This window comes from Nelumbo nucifera, chromosome 1, assembly GCF_055504915.1.
Source record: "Nelumbo nucifera cultivar China Antique chromosome 1, China Antique-T2T, whole genome shotgun sequence".
Classification (NCBI taxonomy): Eukaryota; Viridiplantae; Streptophyta; class Magnoliopsida; order Proteales; family Nelumbonaceae; genus Nelumbo; species Nelumbo nucifera.
Window position 1 is genome coordinate 202,844,240 of NC_142649.1, and position 24,293 is coordinate 202,868,532.

The 24,293-nt window shown below is 38.4% G+C and overlaps 1 protein-coding gene across 3 annotated transcripts; it reads left to right on the forward strand.

Annotated features, from left to right (window-relative positions):
* The first annotated feature begins 2,799 nt into the window (after positions 1 to 2,799).
* On the forward strand, positions 2,800 to 18,957 carry LOC104589455 (transcription factor IIIB). 3 transcript variants are annotated; one of them, XM_010247802.3, is made up of 5 exons: positions 2,800 to 3,120; positions 7,105 to 7,304; positions 13,964 to 14,109; positions 17,191 to 17,301; positions 18,571 to 18,957. In XM_010247802.3, exons 3-5 carry the CDS (start codon positions 13,993 to 13,995, stop codon positions 18,793 to 18,795), a joined length of 453 nt encoding a protein of 150 aa, XP_010246104.1. In that variant the 5' UTR covers positions 2,800 to 3,120; positions 7,105 to 7,304; positions 13,964 to 13,992; the 3' UTR covers positions 18,796 to 18,957. The 3 variants fall into 3 exon arrangements, with proteins under 3 accessions (XP_010246104.1, XP_010246103.1, XP_088752005.1); XM_010247801.3 differs by lacking the exon at positions 7,105 to 7,304 and having other exon boundaries at positions 2,848 to 3,120; XM_088895879.1 differs by lacking the exons at positions 2,800 to 3,120; positions 7,105 to 7,304 and adding an exon at positions 7,722 to 13,649.
* Positions 18,958 to 24,293: the final 5,336 nt, after the last annotated feature.

Below are 24,293 nucleotides of genomic sequence, written 5' to 3' on the forward strand. Positions count from 1 at the left end.
GAAGTCATATGCTTTCACCAAAAATGCCACTGAACATCATTCTAGGCTTATAACATCAGTATACACCTTTTCCTTGCTAAATAAACCAAACCCTCTCTCAACTGCAAATGCAAGTTTCCCGAGATGTGTAGCAATGCCTTGCACTTGTTCAGCAACAATTGAAGTATATGACTTCCGTTTTCCTAAAACTCTTCATTCTGCAAAACTACTTGCCTCCACTGGCTTTGCTTGAAGGTTAGGATCTCCAGAATTCTCAGCCTCATCAATGTCATCAAACACATGCTCAACATTCAGTGTTGCACTAGTAGCAGTTGCAGAAATTGCATCTTGCTTATTTAGCTCCTTGGCTGTAAAGGCATCATTTTTAGTCACTTGATCATTTCCACATACCAATGCCAATTGGTCATAGTTTGAATTGCTTTTTCGTCTAAACTGCTTTGCCTCTAGATGTGCCTACTCATTTACCATGGGAGTTCCATAATAAGTCATCTTTCATATAATTTGTAAACCAAGTGTTTGAAGTATAAGTGTTGTTAATCTATTTTACCTCAATATATGTAGCCCAAACATCAGGTGTTGCATCTATTGTCTTGGTTGAATCATTCCACTTAAAGCCACTTTGATTCAAAAGGTTTTCTAATATTGCAAAATTCCGCTTGATTGTTTTCAGCCTATTTCGTATGTGTCCTTGAGTACATTCAACTGAAAACTTAGTGCTAATAGCACGTGCCGCTGCAGTGTAAGCTGGCTTAAAGAAAGTTTAAGCCGCTGCAGTGTAACACCTGCTCAGCAAGTGTGTCAATGAGTAAATTATCCATGTCCTTGTGTCCAACTCATATTTGTTTTTCTAGTCTTGTTTTTATGCTGAGATTTAGAAGAGTCAATTTCTGTTTCATGCGAATCAAATGAACAATGCAAATCAACAATATATATCCATAACACCAATTAATACAAGGTATTTTTGTATAAATAGCAATAGGCAATTAATAAAAACAAACATCATAATCAATTAAAGAAGTGAGTGCACACAGAAAAAAGTTATACAACAAAAGTTATATTAGAAAGAAAGAGTTAAACAACAGGAAGAAATTAATGTCAAGCCCTAGATCGATACGAGACATAATTAGCCCACATTTGGGTAGCTATTTCTTCTCTGAGACGAATTCCTTCCCTTGATTGTTCATTTCTACTAGCTCGTTGAGATAGTTGGGAGATTTGTGTATTGTCTGTTCTATCATCATTTAAATCATCAATTATTGCATCATCCTCAGTATCAACTGCTTCTCGATCATATTGACACACATGATGAAATCATACGGATCCACACCCATGACATGGTTGTGTAAGATGCAGCATGCAGATACAATCTTCACCTGTGACTTAAAAGGGTAATGTTGCTGAGATACCAATATTGGAAAGCGTTTCTTCAATACCCCAAAGATCCGTTCAATGGCATTTCTAAGCGATGAGTGTCGAAGGTTGAACAGTTCTTTTGGGTTCTCAGGTTGATGTGCACCCCATTCCTTTAGATGGTATCGTGTGTTTCGATATGGTGTAATGAACCCCGTCTTTAATGAAAATCCTACGTCTACAAGGTAATATTTACCTGTTTAAAATATAAAAAGTTAGAAAACACGTACATACTTTCCTATTAAATGAAAAAGTCTCTTGTGAGAGTTTATTACTACCTTGAGGGACCTCTAATTTATGCTCTTTCCTCAGAGCATTGTTAAGCGTGTGAGAATCCGATGCGGCACCCTCCCAACCAGGTAATACATATGTGAACTACAAATTGAAAGTTTATGCAGCAAGGATGTTTTGTGTGGGATAAGATTTACGACCTCGAAACTTAGCAACATCAGTAGAAGGGACTTTCATAGGGAGGTGTGAGCCATCGATTGCCCCAACACAATCCTGCCAATAGATTTAAGTTTTTTATTATTCATTTTTATGGGTGCATACATCATAAAGAAGACTTTATCACTTAATTACTTTGAAATATGGCAAAAAATCATGTCGGTTTCTAATTTCTAGAAGTGTTTCAGTACCACTTGGTTGAATCAAGTACCTATCCTCCAAGCTCAACAAAGCATTCAATACGTTGTTGAAATAACGACTCACAATCTCACTAGACCGACTGAAATGAAAGCCCATTGTTCTATTCCTAACGTTGTGTGCCAATATGTGTAGGAAGCGTGCCACTTGTTCTTCTACCGTGCACCTCATTGTATCATGTAGTCTTCCTGTTTCACGAATAATCTTGCATAGCCTTGCAAAGGCTGCTTTCCCCGTTCTTAATTGGTTATAACAATCTATTTCTTTTTGTCTATATAATCTATCCAATAAATCCCTTCGTTCAAAATCCCGGTTCACGAATGTTTCCCTATCAATATAATCCACATATTCTTGCAACAATGAAAATATAACTACAACCATAGTAGTTACAGCCCCAACAATTGCATAAAGCAAATTTTGCTCCATCTATTCATAAAAAATAAATAAATAAATAAATGGGGGAATTCATTCTAGAATGCCTATGTAATTTATATGCTAGAAAAATAGTCAATGAAAAAAAAAATAAGAACAACCATTAACCATGAATAAATTTACTTCATTCAGTATACCATGAATACATTAAATAAGAAAATTGAGAGAGGATGGATGATTTGACAGCTCCTTAGATAAGCCTTATAGGTTTAATAGTATATACTTTATTTCAATAGACCATAGTCGCGGGGAACTATGTCAAAATGGAGTAACATCTACTACATTAATACAAATAGAAAAAGTCCTAATAGTAGGCTAGGTTTGGTAGCAATAACCTCCTGGGTTTTAGCATTCAACCCTGAGCCGTTGCTAGGCTTGATAGCAATTCCCTTTTCTCATCCCTTTCTCAGCAATCAAACAACCCTTAATTCCTTTCTCCATTCCCCGATTTCTTGCTTCGTTCAAAATTCCTTTTTTTTTGGAATCTTCTCCGCAATTCACCTTTTTTTTTTCCGGTGAAAGTCCGAGGTTCGGTTCGATTTCCTGCCGGAAAACCAGAGAACTCCATCGCCGTCGTCTATTGTCGTTCTAGCTTTGTCGGTCTTAGTGATATACGATCATGAATCCGGAGTAGTAAGTTCAAGTTATCCTTCGCTTTGGGTTTTGCCCAACTTATCTGGAAATCGTTCCTGGTTTGACCAGAATCGGATCTCTCATGCAGTTTGTTTTTCCCCCCTTTTCGATTTGCTTTGGGTTTTGTTAATTTTCGCTAGATCTGTGATGGTTTTGTTCTGAACGAAGGAAGATTTATTTCAAGTTATAATTTTTGACCAAGATCTATATGCCTATTGTTCTAATTCCTTTCTGGTAATTGGCATGTTTATCATTTAACCTTATGCTTATTTTTACATATGAGTAGCGATCTGGCTAGTTCCTGGTGCTATGGTTTCAGATCCCGTGATTGGTTTTGACTCGTGGTTTTTTGACTAATTAGTGAGGTTAATTTGTATGAATTGAATACTCATGTGCATGATTTCGTTTGTTTATTTAAACTTCATATATATATGTTTTTGCACGAGATTCCAAATTGTCTGCTTTGTTCTCTTAGTTTATTCGATGATTAGATGAATTACTTATTGGAGCGTAACTTGCATACTGTCAGGGGGGAATTGGGGTTTTGTGAGAAATGGAATTCAGATTGTCGTATGCATTAATATTCATGATTTGATTATTCTTATCTTGATTTTTGTTAATAAGATTATAGGTTAGGGTGAGGCATGAGGTCTCAGGTCTGTGACTCTCACTGCGAACAGTCCAACTAGCTTGATAGATCACATCTAGTCATGTACGCACTCTTTAGTTTCTCTGTTGCTGCAGCTTGAGGAGGTTAGTCGATTCTAGGGTGCATGAGCTTTATAAGAGCTGGATGCCACAATCTTGCAGTGTACCGGCGATTTGGAAAAGTTGAATTTGATTTCTTTTCGGATTAAAGCCTTGTTTGTTTGCATTCTACAACTATGGTGGCTTTGTTCCGGGAAGCATGGGAAGAAGCAAATTTACTTTGTATGCATGCATATGTCTTTGTTACCTTGGATTCAGAATACATATTCTGAGAATTTGGATGACAATAGTTCCCTATATTTCTTATTTTTCCTTTACAGTGATGAATGGTATGCTTGTAGACTTGGGCATCCATAAATGGGAAAAAATGCCCTAAAATTTGGTTTTCATGAGTTCACACAATCACAACAATTTCTTATGACCATCCAATAAAACACAAACATGCTACTACTATCAATCAAATGAAAGACCAAATAACCCAATGCAGGCATGTCTGCTATTCCTACACCAAATGATACAAGAACAACCCATTATCATATAACATAGAGACTAACTCAAGGATATAATTGTTAGACAGTGTTTTGGTGTGTTTTTGTGTATTACTCCTTAAATTGGACATTTATGAAACTTATGTTAGTTTAGAATGTTCTCAGCCATTTGCTAAACTTGGGAAGTTCATCTTGTTAAGGTTGACACCATTGTACTACTGAATTAGTGGAGTTGTTTGTCTTAATTACTAGGGTTAGACTCAAAGTACAATTAGTGGGTGTTTACTGAATCATTAAACAAGTACCATTTCGGTTATGACTTGGACCTTGGGATTAGATGGGTAAAACTAGAAAGTTGCACTTAACTCCAAACTTGATAGTGATATTACACTAAGTGTTGGACTGGGCTGTTTTTGATGTACTAACCAGTGAGATCCTCTAAGGGCCAAATACCTAAGTATGTCAGAGCAATTTGGAATATCACTTGAGTGGGTGATCATTGTGATAGAATTAGCCACATTCTCTCTAATGGAAACCTCAAACTATTGACAATGAATTTCAACTTGTTTTGGAATCAATTTGCAAAATGTATTTATATTTATAAATAGCTTATTTTTTAAAAGAGTTTGCAAAAGGTTTTAATCCCAAAATCCATTTGAGTAGAGAGTGTGGCACTGCATTTCATAGTTAAGGAAGAGGTCCTTCCCTGTGAGCAGTGTATAAATATTATGGGCTGAGAAGTTTTTTTTTTGGATAGGAAATGGTAATTTTCATTAGCTTGAAAAATAGAAATACAACTGTCACCTACAAAAGTATAAGGTGACCCCTGATCATAAAATCAAATTACAACACAGCCCAAAACAAAGACTCTCTATTCACTCCTTACTTTGCTAGAGTGTCAACTAAAGCATTTGCTGACCTCCTAGTCCAATTAGCAATTACACCCTGCTCCTTTGTGAGGCTCAATAATTCCTTTACAAGTTGTCTAAGGGACCACATTCCCAAACTATTTGTTTGTAACCAACCTACTACTAATTTTGAGTCTCCCTCCACCTCTAGCTGTTGCATACTCAATTGCTTAGCCAATCTGTGCCCCTAGAGGATGGCCAACACTTGTGCTCTAAGCAAGTCCCCCAATCCTATTGGATTGGGTTGAGAAGTTAAGAGCAAAAGTCTTTTGGGTTGAAACTTGATGGGCATATTTCTCACATTAAACCATTGGTTTTGGGTTCATAGGGTGGCTGAAACCCAAAGCTCACTTATGTTTAAGTGTTGGGCCGGTTCTAAGCCCAATTCGATTGGGTAGACAGTACACTAGCTTCAACTGGTGAAGCTAGTGAGTCCCATGCCATACAATATCCAAGTATTATTGACTAGTTAAAGTTGTAGATTAAATGATGAGTGTGTCGATCCAATTCCCAACAAAGACTAATTTGACTAGGAAACTGGATAGTTGGATAGTTTGGGCCGAATTGAGAAGGGTTTGGTTTCTTTCATAGTTTTAATATGATTAGCATGGTTTCCTATTTAGAAACTTCTAAGTTAGAAAGTTGATTTGGAAACTCCTAGTTGGACTACAATATTCCAACATCCAAACTTCAATACATGTGATATGCTTCAGAGAAAAAGACCAAATTGGTGCTCCTTATTTAAGTTGCATGGTGAGACTGCCTTTCGCTTTTTAATTTCCTATCCTTTTGCTACCTATATTTGGGAGTGGTTTTCCCTTCTATTGGGATGCAGTTGGACTACTCCTGTTAATCTGGAAAGCTTTTTTAGTTCTCACATTTTCAGGTGTTCTAAAAGGAGAGGCAGAATTATGGGAATAAGCACTAGAGCAACAGTAGCTTGGACAATTTGGGAAGAAAGAAATCTGAGGATCTTTGATGACAAAGAAAGAAGCAAAGAAGCTGTGATTGAAGTGATAACTCTAAGGGTGGCACATTGGGTGAAAACACTAAAATTGTTTGTTGATTTTATGACAGAAGACTTTTTCAGATCATGGGGAACAATTGCAAACACTGCATCTAGAAGATCTATTGTAAATGAATTCTGGTCCCCTCTGGATGCTGGGTGGAAGAAACTAAATTTTGATGGCAGCTGTCTGGGAAATCCGGGCCCATCGGGCATTGGTGGGGTAATAAGGGAAGAGAATGGAAATATGTTAGCCATGTTCTCAGGTCCTATTCAGCATGCTCAGAAATGAAGGCAGAAGTATATGGTATTGAAAAAGCTAAATAAATGGGATTAATAGGTTGATTATTGAAGGGGACTCAAAATTGTGGTAAACTGGCTGAAGAAAGGGGAAGGAATAATTTGGCAGCTAAGGAATGAGCTCAGGCACTTCAAGCAGGATTCTAAAGACATGGTGATTCAAATAAGATGGATTAGAAGATCAGCTAACAGCATGGCTGATAGTCTAGCTAAGCAAGGAGTTCAAAGACAATCTATTTTCTGGGCTATGTTGTAGTTAGTGGGATTTTCCTTTTGGGTTACCTTTGGGGTGGTGTTGTAATTAAAGGATTTGTCCTTTGGGCTATGCTTGGGGCTGTGATGTAATTAGTGGGATACTTTGGACTTCTTGTCCGCCCACAACTTCTTATTGTACATGATTTTTTTTTTAATTAATGAATCTTTTCTGTGTTGCTGATAAAAAAAAAAAAATCCAGCTCTATATATGATAAGAGAATGGGAGATTCTAGCTAGAGATTATCATCTATTCCCCTACCTCCAAACCCTAGTTCAACCAAGGTTTACAGGGGAGTTTTTTCTCTCTTTTCTCTCTCAGTTTTCCAGCAAAAACACAGATTGCTCAAGTCATTAACAGCTGCATTCAAAGTCATTGGAGTGCACATCGATTTACAAAAGAAGACTAGATCAAGTTCTTGCTATTGGACTGCACCATCTTCAGTTCTGGAACTCGATTTGGACCCGAGTTTTGGTCGTGGATCACCACTTTGGGAGGTGCAATTGTGGTTTCTGCATCAGGTAACATTCCAACTTTGATCTAGACATCAAATTTGATTGTTTAATCCTAGATTGATCATAGGAGAAAATTGTTTGTCCATGAAAATTTCAATTTCTCCTTTCTTGGGCTTAATAAAGATCTGAATTTTGCATCAAATAACCCAGCAAGGTTCAACTTTTTTGGGCTTTTCCCAATCCACATAACAATACTACCTAACTAATTAACTATGACAATCAAATAATATCAAGGGAGCTTAACATGTAGATAGACGCCTAGGCGATAAGGCGCTCATGGAGGGTCACCTCACTTAATTGACAAGATATTTTTTACACGGCGCTCTTGGATACTTTTATAATCTGAATTTTCTGATATTATGATAACAAAACAAACATTATTAAAATAAATTATTTAGCTTGAGTTAAAATACTAGCTTTTGTATTATTATTCTTATTTATTAGGGTTCAATCAAATATGTATATTGTCTTGAACCCTCAAAGACCTCAAAACCTGAACTAATAAGCATGAAAGAGCTCAAAAGTTTGTCCAATCAACACACTTATTTTTCTTCTTTAATCCTTTATTTTCTTTTCTTCTTTTCTTAGGACAAAAATAGAGGCTTAACCCCTCTATTTTCTGAAATTTCTTTTTCTTCCATTTTTTCATGAATATGGTGATTTTCTATGTTTTAAATGAAGTTTACACATTTTTTTATAAAGATTATAGACAATAAATAGTGAAAGATGGTTGTTTCTTGCTATCGAACCTAGGGAATCACCCATGGTTCATGGTTTTTATTCAAAAAAAAAATCCCATTGCCTAGGCGACTAGGTGACAAGGTGCTCCCTATTGTCTAGCCTCACCTCATTGCCTTGGAAATTATGTTGTGGCCCTAGTCTGCAAAACTAGCCATCTTCATTCCAAATACCAAGGCCTACCCTTTGGAGCAAGATGTACTTCAAAGAGCATTTGGAATCAATTCTATCTTCAAGAGGATGAACAAGAAATTAGTCCTTTGGGAGACTCGCTATCTATCCAAAGGAAGCAATTAAAAGGAAATTAGCCCTGTGGGCTGAGTGGAAGGATTCAGAAAAGTTTCACCTGGTGAGTTGGAAATAAATTTATAAACACATCTCTGATGGTGGGCAGGGTATTAGAAGAGTAAGAAATTTTAATGTGGCACTCCTGGGGAGATGGTTTTGGCGTTTTGTAGCTGAACCAGATGGCTTGTGGAGAAGAGTGATTGCTGAGAAGTATGGAATTAATGCCAATGGTTGGGCTGCTGGAAGTTCTCAAGCAGCTTAGCTTATTGATGTAATGCATGGAGGAGAATTAATAAAGCTTCCCCTCATTTTATCAAAGGTATAAAATACAAATTAGGGAATGGTAGTCAAATTAAGTTCTGGAAGGACCCATGGTGCAATGACAGGGTGCTGAAGGAAATGTTTCTGGATCTGTTCAGAGTGACTAGCAATCCTGATATTCTAGTAGCAGAGTCTTATCAGGTTCGTGGGGAAATGATAACCTGGACTCCCTCTTTCAGAAGAAACTTCAACAATTGGGAGGTGTGGGAAGTAACTAAACTACTTGCCTTGATTCAGAATCAGCCAAGTAAACCCACATTCCCAAGATTCCAGAAGTTGGAGATGGATAAAATCCGGTCTCTTCAGTCTTCACAGTGAGATCCTTTTATAAAGGGTTGTTATGAGGCTTGGATGACTCTTTTCCTCACAAGGCAATTTGGAGAACAGTAGCTCCCTCAAAAGCCAAGTTTTTTGCTCGGTTGGTGCCTGGGAAAGGTGTCTAACAAAGGATATGTTAGCTAGGAAGGGTATGAATAATGTACACGTGGAGCAGTTTTATGGGAATTGTGTTTGATTGAACTCATAACATAAAGAGTTGCACACTGGGACATGATTTGTAAAGAATTTAATGGTGTAACCCTTAATGACATATTGAGAGGACGAAATAGCATAGATGGTTTTCAAGGATGATTCTGGTCTCCACCAACGACAGGAAGGTATTAACTGAATTTTGTTGGGTGCTGCTTGGGTAATCAAAGGATGTCTGGAGTGGGGGTGGTTGTTAGGGACCACCAACGCAATAAATCCTTAGTTTTTTTGGTCCAGTTCATTTTGGGAACTCCCAAAGGCTGAGTTTGGAAGGAGTACAAATGCAAATTTGTAGAGTGAAAAACCTTCTATTTTGTATGTATTTACGCTGTACATATTTGCATTTGTACTGCTTCCAAACTGAGCCAAAGGGCAGAATTGATGGCTCTAATTCAAGGTTTATAACTATTAGTGATGCACTTGAGAAATGTGGAAGTGGAGGGTGATTGCCAAACAATTGTATGTTGGATGAGATGATCTCAGAATCAACCCATGGCAGTTCAGACCTCTGATGAAATTGGCTCATTCTCTATATTCCAATTTGAACAGCTCATTCAATTGGGTTCCTAGGAGTGCCAATACATTAGTAGATTCTTTTGGCAAGAGCTGGGATTGGGAGACTTTCTTGAATGGGGCTACCCTGGACCAAGCAATAATCTGTAACAGTTCTCTTTCTATTTCTATTTCACTTTGTTACTTTTAAGGCTTCTGTTTATGGAAGTTGTTGTACTCTTTGGCCTGCTGCCCTTTTGTTTTGAGCAACTCATGATTGTTTCTGATTAATGAATTGGTTTCTGTTATATAATGTGTGTGTGTGTTAGATAGTAAGGGTATGAAACTATGAATTTGTCTGATCTCTGCCCCCTGTGCTATAAAGAGGTTGAAACAACAGCTCATCTCTTCCACTTCTACACCTTCTCAACCAGAATCTGGCATTTTTTTTTTTTTCTGCAAGGCAGTGCCCCTTCAATGGCATTGCCCTGCCTCAGTTAAGGCACTACTAGCTGGTTGGCATGTTCTAGGAATGACAGAAAAAGGAAAATGCTGCCGGGCAGCCATCCAGGAAGCAATTTTCTAGGTCATTTGACTTGAAAGAAATTAAAGGGTGTTTGAGCAAAAAGCAAGGCCAAGCAGTAATCAATTCTGCTATAGAAATGATTAGAAGCTAGATGGCTACTTGTTTTGAAGGAGAATTCACCTCATCTTCATTTTGGAAGTGGATTTTATTGGGGCTCCTTGGGATTTGTTCATATGTATAGGAACTCTTTGTACAAAGTGAAGGAATGAGAGATCCATCATATGGATGGCCGAACCTTGCAGGAAGGTTGGGCGAAATTTCAAAAATTTCCTCTCCCCTCAACTGGGAATTACATTCCCTGTTTTAGAAAATTTGCATTTTCAATGATCAACCTTGAACCCTAAACCAAACCAGATCTGAAACCAGAAGCAGGAGAGGGATATACCTGATACGGAGAAGCAATATCTCCCAACGAACGTGTTCACGTCCAAAGAAAGACTCCAAAGACTGCTCCCACTGAAGATGAATAGTGTAGGGTGGAGCAGAATCAGCAGTGTTCGTCCCACGAACCGAACCCTTCACAAGAATTCGCTGGAGGCTGTGAACACAACTTCAGATCAACCCTTCTCCAAAGGCTGATATCAAGATCCTATCTTGATCGCTCCTGCTTGAAAGAGGAGATCGAATTGGTAGTGGCGGCGGCGGCAGGAAGGAGGCGGTAGAGAGAAATTAGCGCAGTGATGCTATGTTCTCTCTTCTGTGTCTCTTGCTCTGAGAGTAGGAAGATCTGATTATCTGATAATCCCAGAGGCTGCCGCCCCCTCCTCCTTTTATAACCTTAAAGGGATCAGCTCCTAATCCTATTAGGAGTTGCTGATCCAAATCATATTTGGATCAGAATTCCCTTTAAGTGATAAGGGTAAACCCTTATCTTATCTGCAGATTAGATCAGCCCTCTCCTAATCTTATTAGGAGGTTTCTAGATCTAAGTCTTATTTAGATCTAGACTCTCTGAGTGGATAGGGTTAAGGCCCAATCCTATATGCTGATCTAATCTCAGATTCGCCCTTTTAGTTAACTGATCAAATCAGCCCAGTTCAAAATGGGCTTTAGGCCCATGAAGCTTAAGTGCTCACTCTGCTTCCAAACTGCTGCCCATTTGGGCTTCTTTGTATGGCGTGGGACCCAAACATTGATCTACACATCAGCCACATGGGTTCAGCCCAACCTTTGTTACAAGGCCTGGCCGAATTCACTGAAAAGACAGTGAAACCCCCTGAAGCCCATCACATGAGCTCCTAATGGGCCCAACACTTACACTAAATGGTCCCTAGGCCAAGCCACTTTATAAAAACCCAGGGACTGTGGGCAGATGCAAGATTAGCCCATCAGGTATTACCCTCAATGGTCTTACACTTAACTTCTCAGCCCATAATGATCAAACACTGCCCGACAAGAGAGGACCTCTCCCTCGGCTGCAAGGAACAGTGCTACACTCTCTACTCATATGGATCCCGGGAATTAAAACCATTTGCAAACAATTTGAAACTATATATATTTATATATTTTGCAAAACAAAATTTCAACGATTGAAATCAACTGCCGGCAGTTTGGTTTCCATCAGAGAGAGTGCATCCCTGATCATTACCTTTCTCCGACAAAGGGGCTGATCCTGTCACCATGATCACCCACTCAGATGAATTCTCGGACTGTCCCAACATACCCAGGTTTTGACCCCCTCTAAGGATCTCACTGATTGGCATATCAAAGACAGCCCAATCCGACACCTAGTGCAGTATCATAATCGAGTCTAGGGGTCAGGTGTAACATTCCAGTTTTGCCCATCAATCTCCAAGGTCCAGGGCAATACTGGAAATCTGGTCCGGTTCAGGGTTTCAAGTAAACCTACACTGCATGTGCCTTGGGTCTCACCCTGGTGGTTGAAATCGGCCACCCCAACATTTGGTAGCACACCAGTGTCAGCCTTGGCAGGATAAATCTCCCCAGACTTATCCAACGACTATGAACATTCTAAATTAACACAAGTCTCATAAGTGTCCAGTTTAAGGGTATTACATAGAAACACACCACAGGAACACAAATCAAATATGTACTTTATTCATTTACAATAAATGTCATTAAGTACATCATTTTGATTGGAGCTAAGGGCATACATTGTCTAACAGAAAGGACCATTTTTTCTACTCACTTTTTGATACTTATTACAATTATACCTTCAAAAAAAAAATGACAAAGATCATGCCATCATGAGGAAGAATATACAAGATCTTTTTTGTAATAAATAAAAGATGACCTCATACTCAAGCTTCTTTTTTTTTTTGAAAAGTAATAAAGAAAATTCCATTAAAAAAAAGAAAGTATAGAAGGAATGTGATAAGAAATCATCTAGGAGAAGATAAGACTAAGACACTTTTTACACTAAAAAACAGTCAACAAGAAGACTCTAATAAAAAGAAAAGAAAACTAACTCCTCTGGAACCAGATCCTAGGCCAATTTTATAGAAGTCAACTGCAACGTGAGCAAGATGAGTAGCAGAGGAGATAACCTAATCTTCCCCTACAAACACCTCCCCTTAGTTGTTGCCCTTTTCATCCCATCTCCCTCCTTCAAATACCCTTTTTCTCGAACTTTCTTCCTTCTTCCTCTCAAACTCTTCAAAGGCTTTCCTGGCGAATTCCTCACCTCCCCAGAAGAACAAACCCAAGCTTTTACCAATTTCTACACCCTTTTTAGTCGCTGCCTCGATAGAAATATTACCAGTTTTCTCCACCTTCCTTTCAACACTTTTATCAAGGTCTCTTACAATAGGAATGGAATCCTTCTCAGTTGCAGCTTCATGTTGACCAGTCTCCAATTGCTTACCCAAATTAGAGGCACCCTGAAAATTCTCGTTATCAAAAGCTTTATCTGTTGGTTTAATAGTCTTACTATTGTTCCTTCTCTTATATGCCCTTTTTTAGTTCTTAGTAGGTCCAGACAAGACCAATCCAAGCTTAAACCAAAAAAAAACTTTGGTTATGTGAACAGTATGAGAATATCTTACTCCAAAGGCTCCTCGAAATTTTTTGGATGTCGGGATGAGCTGTTGTCCTGTCAGTTAGGTTGTGTCCACATGTCCTATTACTAGGTCGGGCCAAATCACCCTACATCAATTGCCCTCTATCCACCTTCAGTTTGGGAGCAGAGTGGAGAGGGAGGAGAACGAATGACCAATGGTTGGTGCCTTTTTTTCCGTTTGACCTGATGAATTGACCCGACCCGAATAAATTGCTTGGTCCATATTGACCGACCCATATGAGAGATGGGTGGGTATGGGTGGATTGATAGTGGGTGGGTTTGGGTCGGTTTATGTAAAGCCCCATTCATGTTTATACTTATATAGTCATTTGCTGGCTGCAACACCATTGATCTCCAGTTACGCGGTACTCCATGGAAGGTGAGGATGAATTTCCTTTCCTATTTTCTTTCTTTTTTGAAAAATTTCCCGTGTTTATGTGCAGCTCTATGGTCTCTGTATTCTTGATTATTAAGGAGATCTTTAGTTGCCCTGAGTTGCAACAATGAATGATGATTTACACTGAACTGTAATTTCGAAATTTGTCTTACAGAGTACTCGTTTGGATTTTTGATGGACCCAGGTCTTGGTCCCTTGAGGAATTGAAGCAGACTTTGTGCTTTCAGTTTACAGATAGTCAGGCACCAATTAAATGACGCTTACTGATGTTGAATTTTGTTTATTCTTGGATGCAGGAAGAGTTACTGTATAGCAGTCGTTTATCATGGATAAACTACTGGAGTTTGGGAGGAAAGCTTGGTTCTTTGTTAGGGTTCTTTCGGGATATGAGGAGAGAAGAATCAGATCCTACAGATTGCAACTGCAAAGACGCTTTGAACAGGTTAGGGTTCTTCATGTTTCTCCCATTTCCCTATTCCCGGATAGCTTTGCCTTGTTGCAGCCATTCTGGGCATTGGCAGTACTGCTTAGTTTTGTTTATCATAATGTACGACCGTTTCATTGATCAATATAAGTAATTAACTTCTTTTTATTGGCTTATGCAAATATAAACTACGAAGTTCGAAATTTAGTGAAAATGCTTCTTCCACCACGGTTGATGATTTGCATTTTGTATTATTTACAGAAAGCACTACTTGTTCTATGCTAAGTTTTTGATTATGTTATAAATAGGATATATGAGGTCATGAACAAACCAAGTGATTACAGTAATGGTTTGTGAATCTCAAATTAAAAATGCAGTAGCTACGTGATTCCAGGAATGGGGATTTTGGCATGTTAAGCACTTTCTAAAGCCAAGTTGGGCAATTATTCAATCTTTATAGGCTTCAAACTATTAGAGTTCGGCAAAACAAATAGGACCATTTAACTGAAATCAAAACATGACAAGTATGGAGGAAGGGTTAAGGTTCTCAAAGGGAATTCTGCCATGGTTTGATTTTGGCATGTTAAATACTTCCTAAAGCCAAGTTGGGCAATTATTCTATATTTTTTAGTTTTTGTTGTTCTTTCATGTTGGTATTTTTTTTTGATCAACAAAAAAGACTTTTATTAATAACAGAAATATTGAACTACAATAGTTATAGGTTGCAGTAATGCATTAACCCAATCTACAAACACATACAAACAGTTACAGTTCTGCCCAGTACAAGGTAGATCTATTTGCCCCCTGTTTTGCTAGGGTCTCCGCCAACCCATTTGCAGTCTTTTTGACCCAACCAAACTGAGAGTTGAACCTCCTCGCAAGTATGTCAATTTCTCTGTAGATAAATTTGAGCTTCCAAGGTGCTGATGTGATGTTTTTAGCCCAAGAAATGACTAGTAGTGAGTCTTCCTCTATTTCTAAATCTGTTGTTCCAATCTGCTCAGCCATCTTTAAACCTTGAAGTAGAGCCAGAGATTTAGCCTGTATTGAGTCACCAATATCTATTAGTCATGAGAAGAGTGCCACAACTTCACCTAGATGATTTCTAATCACACCCCCTATACCTGCCCTTCTTGGGTTACCAAAGGAAAAACTCCCATCAAAGTTTAGTTTTAGTTTGTTCAGTGCAGGTGGCTTCCATTCCGTTCTCACAACTTCTTTGGGTACATCTGTTTGTGCTACTTCAGTCCAGTTTCTTAGAATGTCATTTGTGGAGAAGTTTTTGAATAGTTCCATGGTCATCATCCAATGTCCAGTTCTGATTTTTATGGCTTCAATGACTTCCTCCTTTGATTTACTTTTTTTAGAGAAGAGTCTTTGGTTTCTTTCCTCCCATATAGTCCATACCATAGGGCCAGGCCGCCGGGTGGGCGCCTTAGAGCTATGACTGCGCTGCATCAACCTCGTGACGCCGGTCACCCACTCCTACAAGAAGCTACTAGGAATTCAACCTTCGGGGGCAGTACCACTAACTTTAGGTCGCCAGCTCGTACGGGAGCCTTGGAAGGCTCGACCAGCAAGGGCGCCCATGTAGTCTGTTGGCCGCCAAACTCATGCGGAAGCCACGAAGAGCTCATCTTTGTAGAGGGGACCTCACGAAGAGGACTGGTGAGGTTTTATCTGAATTGAAAGTAAGGTTGGTTGAGCTGCTTAGTCTGTTAGCTTTCTGCATAGTTTTTGAGTTCATAAAAAATGGAAACTATAAAGCGAGAGCTTTAGTTTCTAAAAAGTGAGGACTTAGCTTTCTGGGAGAAGAGGACTTAGCTTTTTGTAGGATGAGAACTTAGCTTTTTGTAGCGTTTCCCACAGAACCATAGAGGGTTCAGTGAATGTTGCGCTGATTACAGGAGGGAGTGGTGCGTTCACTTGTGCAGTCACTTGGGGCATCGTCAGCGCTAGGACCTCAGCCGCAGTAAGCGGTAGACAGACGGGAACTAAGTTTGCCCCCCGAAGACGTGCACTTTGTTGTTTTGTCCGGCGTTGCTGGAGGAAGCCATGGATTTGATTCTGAGCTTGAGATTTTTGAATGGAGACAAGGGCTTTAGTAGCAGTTCCCATAGACGGCGCCAAATGACGTAGCGCAATCCGGCTGCTCCTTGCTGGAGATGATCTGGCTACCAGCAACGACGGGAACTGAGGAACCTGCAAGAGGTGAATCAGAGAACCCGGGGTGCCTTACCCGGCAAGGTCACTCCGATGGTTAAGTTAGCACTTAGTAGTGAGCTTGAAGATGATATCAGATTATGAGAGAGCTAGAGAGTAGAGATTACACATTATTTTTCTTCTCGCCCCTGGGGGGGGGGGTGAGGCCTTTATATACTGGAGTCCTCGCGGGTTTGGTGGAGTAGTTCCTGGATCCCCGCTGTGATAGGATCTGTTTCCATGTTAGGTGGGGATAATGCCACCAACCGGTAAGGTTGCCCATTTTCGCCTGAATCGGGGAGTGGGTGAGCTAATATAGATAGCCGTTACAAGGTACGATCCCGTAAGACGCGGGGTACGATGGTGAGATCCTTGGAATTACCACGCGGCGGTCGGTCTGACTGGGAGACGAGCTGCCCGTAAGGTGCCAGGCTGCATGGTGGCGAGTTGCCTAGTGGCAAGCTGCCTGTGAAGTGCCGGGCTGCTTGGTGGCAAGCTGCCTGTGAGGTGGCGAGCTGCTTGGTGGCAAGCTGCCTGTGGAGTGCCGGGCTGCACCTAGTTGTCATGAGGTGCCATGTGTCATAATGTCATTGGAGGGCCAAATCCGGCCTCATCAGTTTGCAACATTTTTTTATCAGTAATGTATCTTTTTATTAGCCTTTAAAAGAGTTTAGTTCACAACAGTTAAAGCACAATTATATTGTTTTTCTCTTAAATCTCAACTTGTATAAAATTCTGCAAAACAGTTTTTTGTGTGATTGCATTTCAGTTCTTACCACTGTAAGGAAAAATAAGATAAAATGCATATGCCTAGCCAACTTTGTTACTGATGTTAAATACAACTCATTCCACTTTCCATTCACAATGTCCATTTTGTCTTTTCCTTTTCTTGCACAGGCACAAGAAAGGAAGGAAGCCTTGAGAAGGATCCCAGAACAGGCTGTTTTAGCTGAGGTTCGCCGTATGGTTGAGGAAATGCAGACATTAAACCGGAAACTGGAAGAAACAGTAAGTAGTACTTGCATGAACAGGGGTAAATTTGTCTGAAGAAGAAACTGAAATTTGTAATGTTGATGCATTCACTTTTTTAATACCATGTTGTCCTTGATGCATTCACTTTTCTCAATTACATCAATGCACGTGTATGGACTTTTTATAACAAGTCAAGGCAAAAGCAACTCACAAATTCCAACCACTAAAAGTTGGCTCAGAAGCCAGACCTTTTGTGTTGTGGATTAACTTGCCTTCGAAGCTCTTTGATTTGAGGCCACGTCCTGATATGTCTTTTTGATTTGACATAGGTGCCTATTTCTTCTCTCTCTCTCTCTCTTACAGCTGAACACATAACACATTGCCGGGAAACCATCTCTGTGCTTCACCTGTATAGACTATCCCTTGTTAAGCACCGATAACAGCTGCCCACACTACCTTTTAAGGGATGTTAGCTACCCAGATTTGTACTAAGCCAGACTCATTTTCGCCTCATAGTGTTAGTAACTTCTTGACTCTCCCAATATAATTTAGTTTTTAATCAGGTAGCAAATTGCACAAGTCATTTGTGTCAATTCGATTCAACTCAACAAAGCTTTATCCTAACTATACAGGGTTGGCCACATAAATCCTGGTTCACCATCCTGCTCTATTGAGTTCATCAGTCACTATCCTAAGCTTTGGAATGGGAAAGAAACCAAGATGTTGACTGTAGAACCAAGAATTGGAATCTAGATGTGCTTCATTGCTTGCTATGAAATTTAATCATTTAGCTCAAATACATTGGTTCAAGGGTCATTTCTTTTATTCCCTAATAGCTTCAGAAGCCAATCCATTTAGGTTGAGTAGCCTTGAGGTTTCTTTCTTTAGTGAAGATTATTCCAACATATAGACTGTTACATACAGAACCAGTCAAATTATCAACCAAAACACTTGCCAATTGCCTTATCCATGTGAATGAGACGTTCACTCTGGATGCAAGATCTGTAGCTTTTCTAATGAAGTGCTGCATCTGCAAGGTTGAGTCCTCACTATTCATCTAGCCAATAACCACTTATTTTCTTCCACTTCCATTCAGCAAATCTCTATTACAAGAATGCAATGTGCAACTGTTGTGTGTAAAATTCTCATTAGAATTTGTTGGCTGGTCCTTCTTTTTCTTGGAAGTCTATTTTGGCTTCTTGTGAAAGCCATTTTCATACTCAAGTTTGAGCATTATATAGTGAAGATGACGGGGGTTCTAATGCAATTTTGACTACTTAATGGAGACTTGATGTTTCTCTGCAGGAGGCTGCCATTGAAGAATACTTCAAGCCAATTGACAAGCAAGCTGAGACAATAATGAACATGCAACTTGAAGGAGAGGAAAAGAAAATGAGGGAGATGATGAAAGCCATGCATGAGCAAGCTTTACTTGAGAAAGCTGAGGCAGAGAAAACGGCAAAAGCATGTAATGTGGACCCGAACCAACATAAACAGGATGCAGTGTCCTCTCCCTCCGGCCAAGCTTAGATGAGATGAGATGATTGATAAAAAACGGGAAATCGAATTGGTATGTAAGCTGACATTTGATGCGTTGTGGTTCTTTTGAGCACAATAGATGTTCAGAGCATTTGATTATGATTGGACAAAGAATATGCCATCGACCTTGGTCATATGATATGTTTTTTTTTTTTAGAAAAAAATAACAAAGAAAATTCATTGAAATCCAGAAAGAGATACAAGGGGTGATAAGATGTCACCAAAAAAAAAAAGAAGAAAACAAAGAAAAAGAAAAGAAAATTTTATTACATCAACCCCCCAGTTTCAATTCTAACAAAGACCAGATCCAAAACAATCTTTTGAAATCCCCGGTAAATCTGGTAAAATCAAAATTCGGTCCTGTAATAATATATGGGCACTTCTGTAAGATTACATTATTTTCTCTGATACAAATAGATGTTTTAAACTTATTTCACCTATTCACGAAAAGAAAAAGGTAATTATTTAAAATCATGTGGTTTCTTAAATGTTCCTTGAACCATTTAACTCTGTTGTTTCAAAGAGTTTATACTCTTTTTACTTGTACTCCCCTGATCCCCTTCATTTATGCTAGTGAAAATGAAACTGCATTGCAAACGATGGAACCTTAGGCTGCTGTTTGCAATACAAATGCTGAACCGGGGTATTTATGTATCCAGGTTCGCGTTTGCGAGCGTTTGGCTGTCATACAAAAAAGTAATGATTAAGATGTCAAAAATGTGTTTTCTGACTTCTTTGATTCATGAGAAGGTCACATTAATGTACTCATTTCTTGGATATAAATTTGTGCCTTTCTGATTATTGGTGTGTTTAACAAAAAATTTAAAGCATTTAATGATAGGGTTCACGATTTGCATCGATTTCAAACAAATAGGAAGAATACAATAAATGGATTACATTTTGCATTCTTGAACCGGAAAGAGTATGATTCAGTTTGGAAGGAGTACAAATACAAATATGCACAATGCAAATACATACAAAATGATACAAAATACAAGGTTTTGCACTATACAATTTTGTTTTTGTACTCTTTCCAAGCTGAGGCTTAAAAGCTCTTCTTTCACTAGGCATTAAAGTGATTATTAAAAGAGCGTGTTGATAAAGGTCATATTTGAACAAGCTCTTACTCCTGAGTGGTGGCTCAATTGGTACATTAGTTGGCTTAGAGGTGTAAATTGGGTTGTGTCGCCAACGGTTCGGCCCAGCACGGCCTGATCCGAATTTGGATTGGCCTAGTATGATGGCACATGGGCCGTGCCAAGCCTGACACGATAATTTGGGCAGTATTGGGCTTAGGGTTCTAGGTTCACAGGTTGGCACGACACGACACGATTGTGCGTGTCATGCTGCCCGCGGCCCAGCCCATGACACGACATGCAACATGGCCCGTCACGGGTCAGCACGGCATGACCCATGGGCCCATAGCTATATAGGGGTTTTTTTTATAAAAATACCCTTTAACAGTTATAAATAGCTATATAGGGGGGTATTTATGTATTTTGGTTTTTTGGGGGGGAGAAAGAATGACACGTGCCCCCAACATCTATATAACAGTTATTTTGGGGGGCATTTTGGATAAAGTGATAAATAACTTTACAATGACCAAAATACCCCTCCCAACCAAGGTTCAAAGTATGTATCGGGCGATACGTATCATTTCGGGAGCTACCCGATACACCCCTACAGGGGGTGTATCAGGGTTCTGACCGGTTCAGTGGGTGGAGGAGCCTTAAACCGACCCCCTGAACCGGTTTTGAAAAAAATAAAAAAAGTAAAAAAAGTACTGATATGGCCCGATATGCCCCTACCAACGTATCGAGCGTATCGATATTTTGAACCTTGCTCCCAACAACTAAAAAATTGCTATTTTTTAGAGTATTTTGGGCAATTGAATTATTTTCAATTCCTATAAATAGCCCTATTCTCCACCATTCTCATCACACCAATTCAACAATTCCTATAAATAGCCCTATCCTCCATTTTCAATTCCTACAATGATCAAAGTCAAGAATAATAGGACAAATGATGAAGTTAATATTTTTTGTATACTCAATATTTGTATAGCATTTTTTCAAATTGTCGTAATTTTTTTATTTTATTTAATTTATTTGACATTTTTTAATAATATAATTTTTTATTTTCAAATTGTAACCATATTGTATTTTTATATTTTATTAATTTATTCCATTTTCCAATTTTCCTATTTCATTTATCCAACCATTTCAAATTTAAATGAAATAAAGTTCCTATTTTTCTTCTCATTTGTTATTCACTTTGAGTCTTTGTATCTTTGACTTCTTATTTGGTTAAGTATTTTTTTTTTCATTTCTTTGTTATATTTCTTATTTTTTCAACTAGTTCCTAAAGGAAAGCTAAATATTTTAATTTTACTTAGCCAAGAAATAAAAAAAATAAAAAATGTCAAAAAAAAACAAAAAAACCAGTCTGGCCCGGTTTGGCCCACGCCCAAGGCCTGGCACGACATGGCATGGCACAGGCACGCAAAGGGTTGGGCCGTGGGCCGTGCCAGGCCGACCCCCCAAATTATCCCTAGGGAGGGTGGCACGACCCATTTTACACCTCTAAATTGGCTAGTCCCGATAGAGATATGAACACCTACCATGGAGAGTTATTAGTGTGTTGCACTAAAATACCAAAAAACCAAAAAAAAAAAAGTCGATTGAATGTTGTTGAAAGCATAAGATTTGGGAAACACCTTAACAAATATATGTAAAATCAGGGTAAAGTTTGTAAAATGTGGTAAAAAGATACATATTTTTTATTATTTGTTATCTTATGAAAAATATGAATGCATGCATATTCTATTAAAAATATGTATGTTTATAAAGGTAAAATCTATGCTGTCAAAAAGAATGATATTGGAAGGGCTTTGACCAATAACTCCTCATGAATTTTAATATATACCACCTGATTGCTTACCACTTTTTTAATATTGGTTCATTGGTTATAAGCTTTTCTGGTATCATGTCATTTAGGTATCATAGCCAAACCCATTTACAATGGGAAAACCTATGATACCGCAAAGACATGGTACTAGGAGAAATTTGACCAATCAAAGCACCCCCATGAATTTTATGATTACCACCTGATTGATCACCTCTTTTATGATGTTAGTTGATTGGTTGCAAGTTTTTCCATTATCATGTCTTTTTGTTATCATAGTTGAACCCTTTGCAAAATACAATCATATTTTTATATTATGCAAATATATTAAACACAAATATTCAAATAATTTTTTATACCATATTTTTTAAATTGATATTTTCATGTATTATACATTTTCTAATAAAAAATCCCATATGTTGTAACTTTGAATCTAATATGCCATTTCACAAAAAAAAAATCTAATATGCCTTTAATAAAAATTAAAAAATATATGCATATAGCTCACGCAATAGTAGGCAATAAGATCTAGGGTTTCTAGCAGATAAGGGCAACTTTTTGCCCCGAATATCAATAAAAAATAATATTTTTGTAAAATAATCAAAATAGGATAGTTTTTTTTTTGGAAAAATATCAAGAAAGGGCAGTGACATTGTTCCTCGTCTTCCTCCTTTGCCTCTATATTCATGCGAATACATTGGAATAAAAAATGACAACGAGGCTTGGAGGAAGACGAGGGCGGATAAGAGAAGGAAGAGGAAGACATGGGTTTTGCACACTGACATGGGTGGATAAGACGAGGAACAATAGCCATGCACCCTCTCAAGATCTTGCCTATGAATTCTTGGATTTTCCATGGCCATCTACCATAAAAGAAGAGTTTCCCAATAGCAACTAGATCATGGAGTATCTTGATTTGTATGCTCAGGAGTTCGACCTTCTTTGCCATATCAAGTTCAATTCCAAAGTCATCAGCATCGACTACAAGGGAGCTTCTAACAATGAGAATCTCATGGAGGAAGACGAGGAACAGTCTCCACTAACATGGGTGAATCCATTGTTCCTTTCATTCCTCTTCCTTCTCTTATCCGCCCATGTCAGTGCGCAAAACCCTTGTCTTCCTCTTCCTTCTCTTATTCGCCTTCATCTTCCTCCAAGCCTCACCCTCGTCTTCGAATCCAGTGTATTCACATGAACCCAGAGGTAGAGGAGGAAGACAAGGAATAGTGTCATTGCCCTTTCTTGATATTTTTCCAAAAGAAGCTATCCTATTTTGGTTATTTTATAAAAATATTATTTTTTATTGATATTCAAGGCAAAAAGTTGCCCTTATCAACTAGAAACCCTAAGATCTAATATGCATCACTAGTGTCCACTTCATTGGCCACTTGGATCCCATTTAGGTCCGTCCAGTGCTCTAGAGTTTCTGGTCCACCAAATGGAGGAGGTTTGCTGTAATGCTGTATGTGAATGTGATCGCTAATCAATGAACAGTGATCCTTTATCACCCAAGACACAACAATTTGGTCCAGTCGGGTTTTTCCATCAGCTCAACCGATGATTTGTCTTCATAGGCTTGTTCCATATCTATTCTATTGGCTGTGTTTGGTTGCAGTTCAAATTTATTTGCACTAATACAAATGCATGGGAGTGCAAATGTAAAAAACGTAAATTCTTGTTTAATTTTGTTTTGGATTTTACTTTATTCTGCTTCATGTCTTAATTTACTTCATCTATATTGCAATCAAACAAAATAAGTTAAAATTCGAAACAAAAAATAGGTCAAAATTTATACTCAAATCATTTGCACTGCCAAAGTTTTACATTAGTACAAATTTATTTGCATTGCAACCAAACACAGCCATTATCATATAATAAAAATTAGAATGGTCATTGTCTTGGTCGAATTATCTGATTTTTTTTTTACCAATTTTACTCCTGTCAATACACTTTGAATGGTTGACAGTCAAACAATCCACATTTTGCTTACAAGGGAGATAGGTGCCCAAAAAGATATACGTGGATAGCCAAACTCTCCTTGTGCTGATTTGTGCAAATTTAATTTCAAATATATTAATTCCTACAATTTGTGCAATTATGTTTGGTGGGAACATAGAACAAAACACCACGAACCTTCACATCCATTGGTTTTGTCCTATTGTTGCATTTGATAGGAAAACTTGTGCAGTTGCTAGAGCCATTTGATGCAGAGATCATGGATGTGATTCAAGCTATGCCATGGTCAATCTTGATGGGAGCCAACAAGGTTATGGCATGTTTGGATGTTAAAGATGTTATACAAAAGATAGGAGTTATCATGCATGGGGTAGGAATAAGCTTTATTTGAACATTTATTGTATCCAAACCAATACTTTCTATTTTGTATATTCACTTATGTAGTCCATATAAGATAGCTAAGCTTGTGCTTAGGTGAAGAGATGCCTTATGGGTAGAACCTCTTCCATGGGATTTTCTTCTTTCTCTTTCATTATAAAAAAAAACATGACTGATGCTTTTCCCCCTTTTCTAAAGGAATTCTATTAGACCCCATTTGTTTACCAGTAAATAAAAAGGGGAAGTTGGTC